The sequence below is a fragment of the Orycteropus afer genome, unplaced genomic scaffold (genome assembly GCF_000298275.1).
Source record: "Orycteropus afer afer isolate SDZICR_OR568_19922 unplaced genomic scaffold, OryAfe1.0 scaffold00751, whole genome shotgun sequence".
In the NCBI taxonomy this organism is placed as follows: Eukaryota; Metazoa; Chordata; class Mammalia; order Tubulidentata; family Orycteropodidae; genus Orycteropus; species Orycteropus afer.
In genome coordinates this window covers 508,820-521,686 of record NW_006922338.1, presented here as the reverse complement: position 1 = coordinate 521,686, position 12,867 = coordinate 508,820, and the positions used below count along the sequence as shown (strand labels likewise).

Genomic DNA, 12,867 nt, shown 5'->3' with positions numbered 1-12,867 from the left:
AGATTGGAGGAATCTGATGGCCTGCTTCCTCAGACCCACAGCTCCCAAGGGGTCCTCCAAGAAGGATAGGGAACTGTTTTCTCCCCAAGGGTCTGCATGATTCCAGGGCCCCCTTCCCACCACCCCTGGGTCTCACAATTTTTCTCAGTGACTCTGGCACCCACAGGCCTTGGGTAGCAGCCTCCCTCCGCTGTGGGCACTGGCTACTGTCACAGCCAGGGTCGACCTCAAGGGGCAACTCCTCCACCACCCCCTACCAAGCGCCGGTCTCTGGTGCTGAGCCCTTTCCTGCAGGACCCCACTATCTGGGCCGACACTCCTCATCATTCATTCAGCCCTCAGAGGGCACCCAGATGTCACATGGACTGCATCCAAGGAGTCCCCAGGGGAGTGGCAGACATGTGGGCGGTGATGGCAAGCCTGTGATGAGTGGGACCCTGGACACGCCTTCTCCATGCCGTGGATCCTCACGGGGGAGGCGGGGATGACTTCCCACCAAGAGCTGGTCCAGGTGGAGGAGCTTGCAGTGATAAGGGAGGAAAGACTTCCCAGCAAGGGGATCCACGTGTGCTGAGCAGAGGGGGTCTGTCTGGACTGTGAATCGGGGCTGGGTAAGGGCAGAAGGTGAGGCTGTGAGGTGGCCGGGTGGACTCCATGGGTCCCAGGGCCTCAGCCCATCTGTGGACTGCTGACTTGGAAGCCGCCAAGTGCTGGGGTTCTCCTGAGCCCCCATACTTGCCTGTGAGTTGTGGAGAAAGCAGAGAGGCCATGGGCAGCTCCTCCCAGCTCTGGCTCAGGCTGACAGGGACAGGACAGCTGAGGTAGCAGCCACTGTCCCCATCTTTCCCCTGGGCGAGCCCCTGGAGCCTCCAGCCCATCCACAGCCATCCCCAGAACCCTGCTGTCCTAGCTGGACATGGCAGGCAGGGGTGCGACTGGAAGCGTGCAAGCTTAGCTGTCTTTTTAAAGTCTGCCTTCCATGGCACCCAGTGATGAGGGGCCTGTCTCCAACGGACAGGTAGTGTGAAGGCCCCTGGCAGCTAGCCCCACCCCTCCTGTCAGGACACTCTAAGCTGCTTCCCAAGAGCCCTGCAGTAGGGGGCTCTGCCCACCATGGGAACCAGTCACCGGGTCATCTTTCTTGCCCTTTGGTAAGGACAGGGGCAGGGACCCCTGTCGTAGCTGCCAAGAAGATCCTTGCGCCAACCTTTCTGCTGAAGCACCAACCCCTGAACCCAAGAGAACCCACTGTCTTCAGCTTTGAGCCACGGGACTGGGGCAGGGAGCGCTTGGGCTGAGCAGGACAGGGCAGAGTGCTAGAGAAGCAACCGCCAGGGGGACACAGGGCAAAGCAGCAAGGCTGGCCCTGTGGGGAAGCGGCTTTGATGGCGTCCAGGTGAGCGCTGAGCGAGGGCAAGCGTCGCCCTAGCGGGGGGATAGGCCTGTGGACCTCCAGAGACGTGCTCTCAGACCCTGGCTTCTTTTCACCCTCCGCATCCTAGGGCCTACAGGTAGGGATGGGACCTGTGCACGTGCACTGGTGCGCTCTCGTGGGCCGTGAAGGGAGCCCCTCAGATGACCCGGGGCATCCACGTGCGTCCCCCTAAGTCAGGCGCTCCACGTGCACACCCAAGGCTGGGAGCATTTCCAACCTAAATCGGGACCAATCCTGTTATTTCTCCCTGGTGCCGCCTCCGCCGCCTCCTCCGACTCTAGCCGAGCGGGCGGCTTCTCCGTCGCCTCCGGAGCCCCTCCCTGCTGAGCGGGGCTCGCCGGGCCTGGGATTTGCCGGGGCGCCTCCACCGCAGGCGGCGGAGCGGGTCCTGGCGGGGCCTCGGAGCAGGCGCGCGCGACAGGGGCGGCCGCTGTCCATGGTGCTGCGCGCCGGCGCCTGGGCGGGGCGAGCCGGCCGGAGGCGGGGAGGCCAGTGGGCGGGGCGCCCCGGCTTGGGCAGCTGGGAACCCAAAGCTGCTGCCTCCCCATCCACATCACAGTCTCCAGGAGGGAGCTGCAGGACAGCCTGTCCCTTTGCTCCAGGAATGAGGGGTAGCTATGGGCCTCATCCTTTCCCCAAAGGTCTCTTCCTAGGGTTCTGCACCAGGAATGTGGGGCAGGCCCTACGCCAGTTCCTCATCTGTGTGCTCCACCACTGTGGGAAAACCATGACTTCTTGGAGCCTGGGGTCTCCCGCCTGAAAATAGGATAATAATAGTAGCCGCCACCACACACACACACACACCGGGCCTCTGTTACTTTAAATACGTGACTATCCCAGTGAGCATTGTTATAGTTGCCGCATTCATATCAGCCAGTGATGGACCACGACTTCCTGGCCAAAGGGTAGGAGCCTCCCGGGGGAAGGCCTGTGGGGAGGAGGAGCTGGCACAGATCACCTGGAGTGGGACTGCAGTGGGGTGGGGTCATGGCTGCCAGGGCAGAAGGCCTTTGGTACCCAGGCTAGCTTGGACACCTGTGCATGCATTTTCTTGGGAGGCCCCTGGCCCCATCCCAGGCTGCACCCCTTCCTGGACATTGGATGCTGGGTTTGAGGTTTGGAAGTTAAAGCTTGTGGCAGGGGCCTGGATAGGGTCTCCCAGCTCTGGGGCAGTGGCCCAACTCAGCCAGGCAGGAGGGGGAGGTGTCTGTGAGGATCTCAGGGTGGACACTGGGAGGCCAGGCTGGGGCCTCCCCTTGATTGCTCCAGACGTTGACGGCTCCTCTCCTGAGTGGGGCAGGGGCCAGGGGGCCTGGAGTCACCTACAAAGCAGGGGAAGTGGAATCCACCTTGCCCTCGAGTCTGGCTATGGGGCTCAGAAATAGCCTTGACTCACATGCCAAAGTTGGCTGTGGCCAGGCACTGTGCTCAGCTTTTCTTCCCATCACCCCTGGGAGGCAGGGCCCAGGCTCAGAGGGAGGAAACAGAAGAGGATGAGTGGCTTACCCACATGTGTTCAGAGCTCAGGTTGTCTGACCTAGAGCCCATGCAGGTGAACCGCTGGACAGTGGCACCCCCTCCTCACTAAGGGTTGGGGGGTGAACAAGGAGGAGCTCGGGTGTTTGGAGTGTATGGTGGCACTGTGAGGGCCAGCCCTCACAGCCCTGTAGAGCTGGGGGGAGCCATGGGCTGCAGCTGTGCCAGCCCCCCGACTCTGAGGAAGGGAACTGATGACTTTGGCCTGAAGGGAGTTGCCCCACAGCCAGCCCTGGTCCAAACCTTGGCTTCACGTTTACTGGCAATGACCTTGGGCAAGCGGTTCGTCCTGTCTCAGCTTTGGTTTCCTCATCTGTCCAATGGGGCAGTCCTCCCAGTGTCCTCCTCATTGGGCTGGATTCAGGAGACAGTGTGCGTCCAGAGCTTGCCACAGAACCTCCAGCTTGTGCTGACGTTCTCAGGGGCTGGTGTGTGTCTCAGGGCACAGGGAGTCATGTTGGGACCCTCTGAGGGGAGGGCGAGAGACCACGTCCCCAGCCTTCTCTCTCCACTCCTCAACCCCTGCCAAGCAGGGTGAGCAGCAGTCAATGACAGGAGCCTGGTGCTCGCCAGGCCAGGGTGGGTGGCAGAGGGGTGGGCTCGCCAGGCCAGGGTGGGTGGCAGTGGGGAAGGGAGCAGCCCTCACACCGAGGTGACCAAAGTCTCTTCTCACTCCATCTCTGTAAAGTGGGACGTGGGGAAAAGCACCCACGAGCTCCATGTATACAGCAGACGCTGGATGAGTGGTCCTCCTAACCAGCTCTGTGCTGCGGGGTCTGGGCGGGGCAGGGTGAGCAGGAATGGGGATGAGCAGCTCACCCCTCCTCCCGCTCCATCCCTGCAGAGCAAGCGTGGAAAATGTCGAGCCCTGGCGTCGACGGCGACCCCAAGCCTCCATGCTTGCCTCGCAATGGCCTGGTGAAGCTGCCAGGCCAGCCCAACGGCCTGGGCGCAGCCAGCATCACCAAGGGCACGCCGGCCGTCAAGAACCGCCTATGCCAGCCCCCGCCCCCACCCACCCTGCCGCCGCCCAGCCTGGCCACCCCGCTGTCCCGCGCCGCCCTGGCCGGGGGCCCGTGCCCCTCGGTGGGGCTCCCCCTTGGTGGACCGGCCTCATCACCGGCGCCCGGGCCCCCGGCGGAGCGCCCGCCCCTGGCTACGGACGAGAAGATCCTTAACGGCCTGTTCTGGTACTTCTCGGCGTGCGAGAAGTGTGTGCTGGCACAGGTGTGCCGGGCCTGGCGGCGCGTGCTCTACCAGCCTAAGTTCTGGGCTGGCCTCACGCCGGTGCTGCACGCCAAGGAGCTGTATAACGTGCTGCCAGGCGGCGAGAAGGAGTTCGCGAACCTGCAGGGCTTCGCTGCGCGTGGCTTCGAGGGCTTCTGTCTGGTGGGCGTCTCCGACCTGGACATCTGTGAGTTCATCGACAACTACGCACTGTCCAAGAAGGGCGTCAAAGCCATGAGCCTCAAACGCTCCACCATCACCGATGCCGGCCTGGAGGTGCGCTGGGGGGCGGGGCCACGAGGATGGAATGCTGGTTCCCCTCCTGGGAGGCTGGGCCCCTGAGGAGCATAGGGTGGGGGACCCAGTGCAAAATGAAAAGGAGCCAGCTCCCTGTCCAAAAACGAGTAAGGAGTGGAAGATGGTGACAGGCCATTCAACCAAGGGCAGGGCTCCCCTGGCAAATGCCCAGCTGTCACACCTGCGAAGCTGGCCAAGGGAGGCAGGATGATGGAGCAGTGGGGAGGGAGCTCAGGCAGTCTCAAGGAAGGATGGAAGGTCAGGGGGCAGCTGTGTGGCTACTACCCCAGGACCTGGACTCCAGCCATCACAACATGCAAACTCCTGCTGCCAGAGCCAGGCCCTCCCTCCTGTTTTAGAATTCTGTTGGTATATTACATGTTTTGTGCCATCCAGTCAATTCCGACTCACAGCCACCCTCCACGACAGAGAACTGCCCCCAGAGGGTGTCCAAAGCTGTAATCTTTACGGGAACGGATCACCAAGTTTCTTCTCCCACAGAGCCTCTGGTGGGTTTGAGCCACTGACATTTTGGTTAGTGGCCAAACGCTTAACCACTATGCCTCCAGGGCTCCTTGGGGCGTTGTATACACCGATGTGCTCACAGTCCAACCTGATGACTACTTACAGAGCCTACATCCCCCCTCCAAAGGCACCCATGGGCGCGAGACCCAGGGGTAACCATGCAGGTAATGGGGGATGGTGCTGGGCCTCCTGACCCCCCACTCCCCCACTCGCAGGTGATGCTGGAACAGATGCAGGGAGTGGTACGCCTGGAGCTGTCGGGCTGCAACGACTTCACCGAGGCGGGGCTGTGGTCCAGCCTGAGCGCGCGCATCACCTCGCTTAGCGTGAGTGACTGCATCAACGTGGCCGACGACGCCATCGCGGCCATCTCCCAGCTGCTGCCCAACCTGGCCGAGCTGAGCCTGCAGGCCTACCACGTGACGGACACGGCGCTGGCCTACTTCACGGCGCGCCAGGGCCACAGTACGCACACGCTGCGCCTCCTGTCCTGCTGGGAGATCACCAACCACGGTGTGGTCAACGTGGTGCACAGCCTGCCCAACCTCACTGCGCTCAGCCTCTCGGGCTGCTCCAAGGTCACCGATGACGGTGTCGAGCTCGTGGCCGAGAACCTGCGCAAGCTGCGCAGCCTCGACCTCTCGTGGTGCCCACGCATCACCGACATGGCGCTCGAGTACGTGGCCTGCGACCTGCACCGCCTGGAAGAGCTGGTGCTGGACAGGTGCGCGCCTGCGCTGCTGAGGGCAAGCCGTGGGGCGGGCGGAGTCATGGCCACGGAGAGTGCGCAGTGGGGCCAGGGATGGTGGGTGGGGCCACCGTGAGGCGCGCCCTGGGCGAGTGGGCGGGGCTACAGCAAGGCTGGGTTGAAGCCATGGGCCTCAGGAGTAGGTGGGAACAAGGAGGGTCTGGGTTGGGGGTGGAACCACGGTGGGCTCTGGAAAGGGGCGGGCCTCCAGAGGCGCTTCCGAGGAGGGAGGGGCTGCAGCTGATGGGCGGAGCCAGACGCGTGGAATGTGGCGTCGGGCAGCGCCCCCTCCGGTCTGCTCACAGGTGCGTGCGCATCACCGACACTGGCCTCAGCTATCTGTCCACCATGTCGTCCCTCCGCAGCCTTTACCTGCGATGGTGCTGCCAGGTACCAGCTCTCCTCGCCCCGGAGGACGGGGGAGAATCTGGGGGAAGTGGGGGTCGAAGGAAAAGCCCCCTTCCTTGGCACGCTGGGGGCTACGGAAGGCCTCTCTTGAGCCTCTTCTGCTTCTCTCAGCAGCCCTGGGCAGGACGCGGGGTGAGGGGCTGGGGCTTCTGTAGGACGTAGACAGAAATAATTCCTGGCCTCCCACCCAGGTTCAGGACTTTGGGTTGAAGCATCTCCTGGCCATGAGAAGTTTGCGGCTCTTGTCTCTGGCAGGTGAGACGCCCCCTCCATCCTCCTGGCCAGTGACCACCCTCCACCTAGGCTAACCCCTCCGCCCATCTGGTCCTTGGCGCAGATTCACAGCTGGGCGGACTGGCCGTGTCCCAGGTCCAGATCAGAGGACGAGGGAGACACGCGCCAGCTCCCGGCCCCGCCCGGCTCCGCCCCCGCCGGCCCCTCCCAGGCTGAGCTGCCGCGCGTCTTTCCCTCCTGTCCACAGGCTGTCCGCTGCTGACCACCACGGGGCTGTCGGGCCTGGTGCAGCTGCAGGAACTGGAGGAGCTGGAGCTGACCAACTGCCCCGGGGCCACGCCCGAGCTGTTCAAGTACTTTTCGCAGCACCTGCCCCGCTGCCTCGTCATCGAGTAGCGCGCGGCCCCGCCCGCGCTCTCGCGGGAACCCGGCCAACATCCCGGGGGCCGGAGCCTCCGAGGAGCGCCCCCTCCCGGCCCAGCGCGGAGGCGGGCCCGCCGAGAGAAAACCCCGCCCCGCGCCCCGCCAGCCCGCCCGGGCCTCCGCTCCTCTCCCGGCCCCGCCCCGGGCAGGGAGGGGCGGCAAGGCCAGCCCCACGCACGCACGCACACTCGGGGACTTTGTGCATGCCCCACGTGTCCGCACTGCACGCCCGCCCTCCCCCACGCCACCGCCGCCATCACTCGCCCACCCGCTGCGGGGGCGGGGCTCGGCCCTGGGGGCACGCTTTGTGTCCGCCCGAGGCCGCCCTTACCGCCTTCCCCGCCCTCACCCCTCTCTCAGTCTCCCCGCTGCCCTCCTGTCCCGGACAGGGCCCGGCGGATCGAGGGAGCTGGGCTTCCCCAGATACAGGGCCCGAAGGAGCCCTGAGGGGCTCGCATCTTCCACTGAACGGCGCCTGGAGCTCTCCGAGTAGCGCGGGGCTTTTCTAGCCACCGCCAAAGCCATGGCCCCCAGAGGAGCCCAAGCCCCGCCCCCACCCCCTGCCAGCAGGCCCGAGCGGGCTTCCCTCCTCCCCACCATCCCGCCCCTGGCCTTCATGTTCTTGGGCCAGGCTAGGGCAGGTTTGGGTGGGGGCTCGGTAGACTGGCTGACCAGTAATGACCTGGGAGTGATCACTCTGAATCCAGCCAGGGCCTCAGTGCAGGGGTAGTCAGTCACCGTGAGAGACCCCAAGCTGGAGCTGACACCTCACGGCCAGCCGCTTTGGGAGCAGCCTGGGCAGACCCCACACCACAGCTCCTGCCACCAGCTGACCCAGGTCTTTCGGCACCAAGCTTCAGTCGCCCTGGGCAGGTGGAATCAGCAGAAGTGGGCCCTAGCAAGGCTGGGGGCAGCGTTAGCCAGCGACTCCGATCTTCCAGTGGCCAGCACACCCTTGGCACCCGGAGGAGGGAGGGCTCCTTTCTAGCCCCACCCCCAATCCCTCCCAGCTTCCCAAACCTCTGCTGCCCAATTGGGCTTTGCCCGTGTTCTGTCCAATTCTAAGACATTTGGAAGTCCTGGGGGACGCCAGTACATCTTGGCAATCGCTGAGGAGGGGGCTGGGACCCCTTTCCATCCCAACCTAGAGCTCCAGGATATACACTCCCCCAAATCTGGTTGGAAGAGAGTAACCAGTTTCCAGAGAGCCAGAGTGTGAAAGAGAGAGAGAGAGAGAGAGAGAGATTGAGCGCGAGCGAGTCAGCGATGCTGTTGAAACAGAAACAGTTCAACAGCCCAAAGATTTCCCTGCCCCTGGGAGTGCCGGCCAGAGGCTCTGGGGCTGAAGTGGTCAGGAGCTCGGGAGCTGTCCCTTGTCCAAAGTATTAATGCAACTGAAGCTGTGATATTTATGACGACTGTAGGAGGAAAACTTAAGGGGAGAGAGGAAAAACAAACAAAACCAACCAACCCCTGGAATCATTTTCTTATTGTACATAACCTCACCCTCCTGTATATGCGGAAGATATAACCTTATATTTGGTAAGTGTTTCTTGTGCTATTTTATCACGTGACCTGTTTATAAAAATATATATTAAAAACGTTGTAAAAACACGTGTCTGCGTGTTTCTAGGTCATCAGAACATGCGGGGGAGAGGGGCAGGAGGAGGGTGCCCTGGGCGGCCCAGATCTTGTGTACCTCGTTCAACACCCGTCAGTCCTGGGTGCCACTGCACCAAACTGGGGGCACAGCTGGAACAAATACAGAAAGTCCCCACCTTCCCTGACACTAAAGCCACTGGCCGTAATGTTCCCTCCTAATTATGGACTTGTTCTACACACAGGGAAACTGAGGCCAAGAGAGGGTGAGGAGTTTACCGAGAGAGCTCCCGGTGCCTCAGGAGCGGAGCCAGGACTCCCTTCCTGCAGAGCGCAAGAGGCCAGGAGAGGCTCACTGACAGGCTGAGTCGTGCCAACAGGTTGTTCCAAGTCGTGGCCCTTTGGCCAGCTCAATCCCTGCCCTCATGTGGGACAGGCAATAGGAAGAAAAGGAACAGGTTTGTGATGTGCCGTGGAGGTGTCAGTGACAGGAGTGTTCAGAAAGGCCAGCGGTGACAAGAAGAAGGTGCAGGTACAATGGCCTGAGGCAGGAAGAAGTGCTTCGGCTGAGAGAAGGCACTAAGCCTCTGGGGCGAGGCGGCAGGATAGAGGCAGGAGATGGGGAGGTGGGCCAGAAGCTCCCAGTAGTGGGAGCTACTGGGGAGGGCTTAGTGGAAGAGTGGTACCTGGCTCCGATAGGGTTTACGTCAAAAGGGAAAGGTGGGCCCGGGTCAAGCAGTTGGGACGCTGCCCTGAGGTCCAGGAGAGGACAAGGATGGACTTAGGGGAAGATTGGAAGGACTCGGGAATCGTTCAGGGAAGACCCTAATTGTTGATGCACCTGGGAGGAGAGAGGTGTCAAGGATAAATACTAACATTAAAAGACTGAGATAAAACACTGAGACGAAACCGAGGAGTCCGGGGCCACCTTCCGCCACAACCAGCGTAGCTCCAGGACCCGGAACTTCTGTGGGCGACAAACCGCGTCCGCTTCCGGCGGGGCGGGTGACGAAAGGACGCTTCCGGCGCAGCGGTTCCCTGTCGGCCGGCCGGTGTAGTAAATGCCTTGGGAGCCTGCGGAGAGCAAGGCCGCCCCGACTGCTCTGGCTCCGGTCCCGCTGTTCCCGCTCCCCCGCGCCACCGGGACCTCCGCACCGCCTGTGTCTCTCCTGCCTCCCGTCCCGCCAGTCCTTCAAACCCCCCAGCTCCTTGAACAGCGCGGGCCTCGCGGCCGCTCTATGCCCCCACGCCTCTATCGCCTGGGTCCTCCGGGCCTCTCTAGCCCATCTGCCCACTCCCCTCTTCTGTCACTCCTTTGCCTCGGTGTGGACGCTGCAGCCACTTCAGCGGCGTGGACTGCGGGGTTTGACTCTTCTAGGGGCCAGTGATCGCCGGGCTCTGACTGGTGGGGGTTAGGGAGGTGGCCAAGACTGGGACTGACCAGGTAGGGTCTTCCCTGGAAGTCAGACATGGACTGACTGGCCTCAGGGCAGCTTTGGTGTCAGGTGGCCTGCCCAGCAAGGGTGATGTGCTGGACTGAGTCCAGAGAATTTGAACTTGCCTATTAGACTGACAGACTGAGTACTGGTGGACTTCCACAAACCAGCTGCCAAGCCCAGTCCAAGTCAGAGCAGTCCTTGGTGGCCTAGCCAGCGTGAAGGGTCTGAACCCAGGGACAGCCCCACGCTCAGCCAGGCCAGGCCACTCATTAAGCCCCTGTCCCCACCAGACATGGAGAAGATGTCCCGTGTGACCACAGCCCTGGGTGGCAATGTGCTGACAGGACGTACCATGCACTGCCACCTAGATGCTCCAGCCAATGCCATCAGCGTGTGCCGTGACGCGGCCCAGGTGGTAGTGGCTGGCCGCAGCATCTTCAAGGTCTATGCGATCGAAGAGGACCAGTTTGTGGAAAAGCTGAACCTTCGTGTGGGCCGCAAGCCCTCACTCAACCTGAGCTGTGCAGACGTGGTCTGGCACCAGATGGATGAAAACCTACTGGCCACGGCAGCCACCAATGGCGTGGTGGTCACTTGGAATCTGGGCCGGCCCTCCCGCAACAAGCAGGATCAGCTGTTCACGGAGCATAAGCGCACGGTGAACAAGGTCTGCTTCCACCCCACGGAGGCCCACATGCTGCTCAGTGGCTCCCAGGACGGCTTCATGAAGTGCTTTGACCTGCGCAGGAAGGACTCGGTCAGCACCTTCTCAGGTGAGGCTGCGGGGTGGGGTGGGGTGGGGCAGGGGCGTGCTGCAGCAGGTACCCCAAGCTGCCTGCCTTGGAGGTCCTTGGGTGTGGCCCAGAGGGCTTCCTGGAGGAGGGGTTCCACCTCAGGCAGCGGATGACCTGTCAGAGTGAGTGGGGTGGGGGCCTGGACAGAGGCTGGGGAAGGGAAGGGAGCAGGATTGCAAGCTGTTCAACCAGGAGACAAGCGCAGCAGGATCCGAGCTGGGCGTGGACGCCTGTGTCTGCCCCATGGGGCTAATCCCCCCACCGTGGCTGTCCCCTGCGCAGTGCTAGGGGATGTCCACTCCATTCTGTGGGCTTCAAGAAACGAGTCCTCAGCCATTCCAAGGCTCTGCCGGTGTCACCCCCTTCCTGGAGCCCAAGGACTGGCCCCTTACCTGCCCCTGCCCCTGCAGGCCAGTCCGAGAGCGTGCGGGACGTGCAGTTCAGCATCCGGGACTACTTCACCTTCGCCTCCACCTTTGAGAATGGCAACGTGCAACTCTGGGACATCCGACGGCCTGATCGCTGCGAGAGAATGTTCACGGCCCACAACGGGCCTGTCTTCTGCTGCGACTGGCACCCGGAGGACAGGTGGGGGTGTGTGTGTGGGGTCACCTGAGGTAGGTGTGGTGCAGGCGGGCGTTGGGTAGACGGGTGAGGCACAGAGGTTCCTCTCACTGTCTCAGACCTATGAGGCAGGGTTGGGGTGCCCCCTCCCACAGGAGAGGATACTGAGGTCTTGGCGGGGCTCCTGCAGGGGATGGCTGGCGACTGGTGGCCGTGACAAGATGGTGAAGGTGTGGGATGTGACCACACCCCGTGCCAGGGAAGTGCACTGTGTGCAGACCATTGCCTCGGTGGCCCGTGTCAAGTGGCGGCCAGAGTGCCGCCACCACCTGGCCACCTGCTCCATGATGGTGGACCACAACATCTACGTGTGGGACGTACGGCGGCCCTTTGTGCCCGCCGCCATGTTTGAGGAGCACCGAGACGTCACGACAGGCATAGCCTGGCGCCACCCACACGATCCCTCCTTCCTGCTGTCGGGCTCCAAGGACAGCACGCTGTGCCAGCACCTATTCCGCGATGCCAGCCAACCTGTTGAGCGTGCCAACCCTGAGGGTCTCTGCTATGGCCTCTTCGGGGACCTGGCCTTCGCTGCCAAGGAGAGTCTGGTGGCTGCAGAGTCAGGGCGCAAACCCTATGCTGGTGACCGGCGCCACCCTATCTTTTTTAAGCGCAAGCTGGACCCTGCTGAGCCCTTTGCAGGACTAGCCTCCAGTGCCCTCAGTGTGTTTGAGACGGAGGCCAGTGGCAGCAGCATAAGCTGGTTCGTGGACACGGCCCAACGTTATGCCCTGGCCGGCCGGCCACTGGCTGAGCTCTGTGACCACAATGCCAAGGTGGCCCGGGAGCTGGGCCGAAACCAGGTGGGTGGGCTGAGCAGGGTGGGGCAGGCGTGACCTCAGGCCACAAGGCTGTCCCCTCTGTGCTACTGCACTGTGGGTTGTGGAGCCCATCATTCCTGGGGGAGGTGAACTGGGAGAGCCTGGCTTCTGTCCACCAGGGGCCTGCCCAGGGCAGCGATGCTCCCGCCACCACAAGTGACCTGTGCCTGCCCCCAGGTGGCCCAGACGTGGACCATGCTTCGGATCATCTACTGCAGCCCTGGCCTGGTGCCCTCCGCCAACCTCAACCACAGTGTGGGCAAGGGAAGCTCCTGTGGCTTGCCTCTCATGAACAGGTAGACCTCAGGGGGGCTCTCAGGAGAGGCTGGGCTCTGTCCTGAGCCTGGCAGGACCTGCCCATCCACCAGCCCCTCCCTGCCTCCAGCTTCAACCTAAAGGAGATGGCCCCCGGGCTGGGCAGCGAGACCTGGTTGGATCGGAGTAAGGGCGATGCTCGGAGCGACACGGTTCTGTTGGACTCCTCAGCCACGCTTATCACCAATGAGGGTAGGGGTGCGCGGCGCTGCCAATGGCCGGGTGGGGCACTGCACTGCACGGAGCTGCCTTCCAACGTCGCTTCCTCCCTTGCCGGACAGACAACGAGGAGACGGAGGGCAGCGACGTGCCGGCCGACTACCTCTTGGGAGACGTGGAGGGCGATGAGGAGGAGCTGTACTTGCTAGACCCGGACCACACGCATCGTGAGCCAGGAGGGCGGGGCTGGGGCCAGGAGGGTGTGGCTAGGGCGTGACGGGGG

At 62.8% G+C, this 12,867-nt stretch overlaps 2 protein-coding genes across 2 annotated transcripts in view; both read left to right on the top strand.

The window, feature by feature from the left end:
- Positions 1 to 3,829: 3,829 nt before the first annotated feature.
- Positions 3,830 to 6,806, top strand: FBXL16 (F-box and leucine rich repeat protein 16). Its single transcript, XM_007957464.2, has 5 exons — positions 3,830 to 4,474; positions 5,236 to 5,744; positions 6,074 to 6,158; positions 6,368 to 6,431; positions 6,658 to 6,806. The coding sequence occupies exons 1-5, from the start codon at positions 3,830 to 3,832 to the stop codon at positions 6,804 to 6,806; spliced, it is 1,452 nt and encodes a 483-aa protein (XP_007955655.1).
- Positions 6,807 to 10,163: 3,357 nt separating this feature from the next.
- The window catches only part of WDR24 (WD repeat domain 24), a 3,676-nt gene continuing 972 nt past the window's right edge, over positions 10,164 to 12,867 (top strand). Inside the window, exons 1-7 of the mRNA XM_042783224.1 lie at positions 10,164 to 10,644; positions 11,076 to 11,253; positions 11,287 to 11,316; positions 11,420 to 12,092; positions 12,288 to 12,406; positions 12,496 to 12,617; positions 12,707 to 12,811. Of these exons, the coding sequence (XP_042639158.1) occupies positions 10,164 to 10,644; positions 11,076 to 11,253; positions 11,287 to 11,316; positions 11,420 to 12,092; positions 12,288 to 12,406; positions 12,496 to 12,617; positions 12,707 to 12,811 (1,708 nt within the window). The remainder of the gene's footprint in view (positions 10,645 to 11,075; positions 11,254 to 11,286; positions 11,317 to 11,419; positions 12,093 to 12,287; positions 12,407 to 12,495; positions 12,618 to 12,706; positions 12,812 to 12,867) is intronic.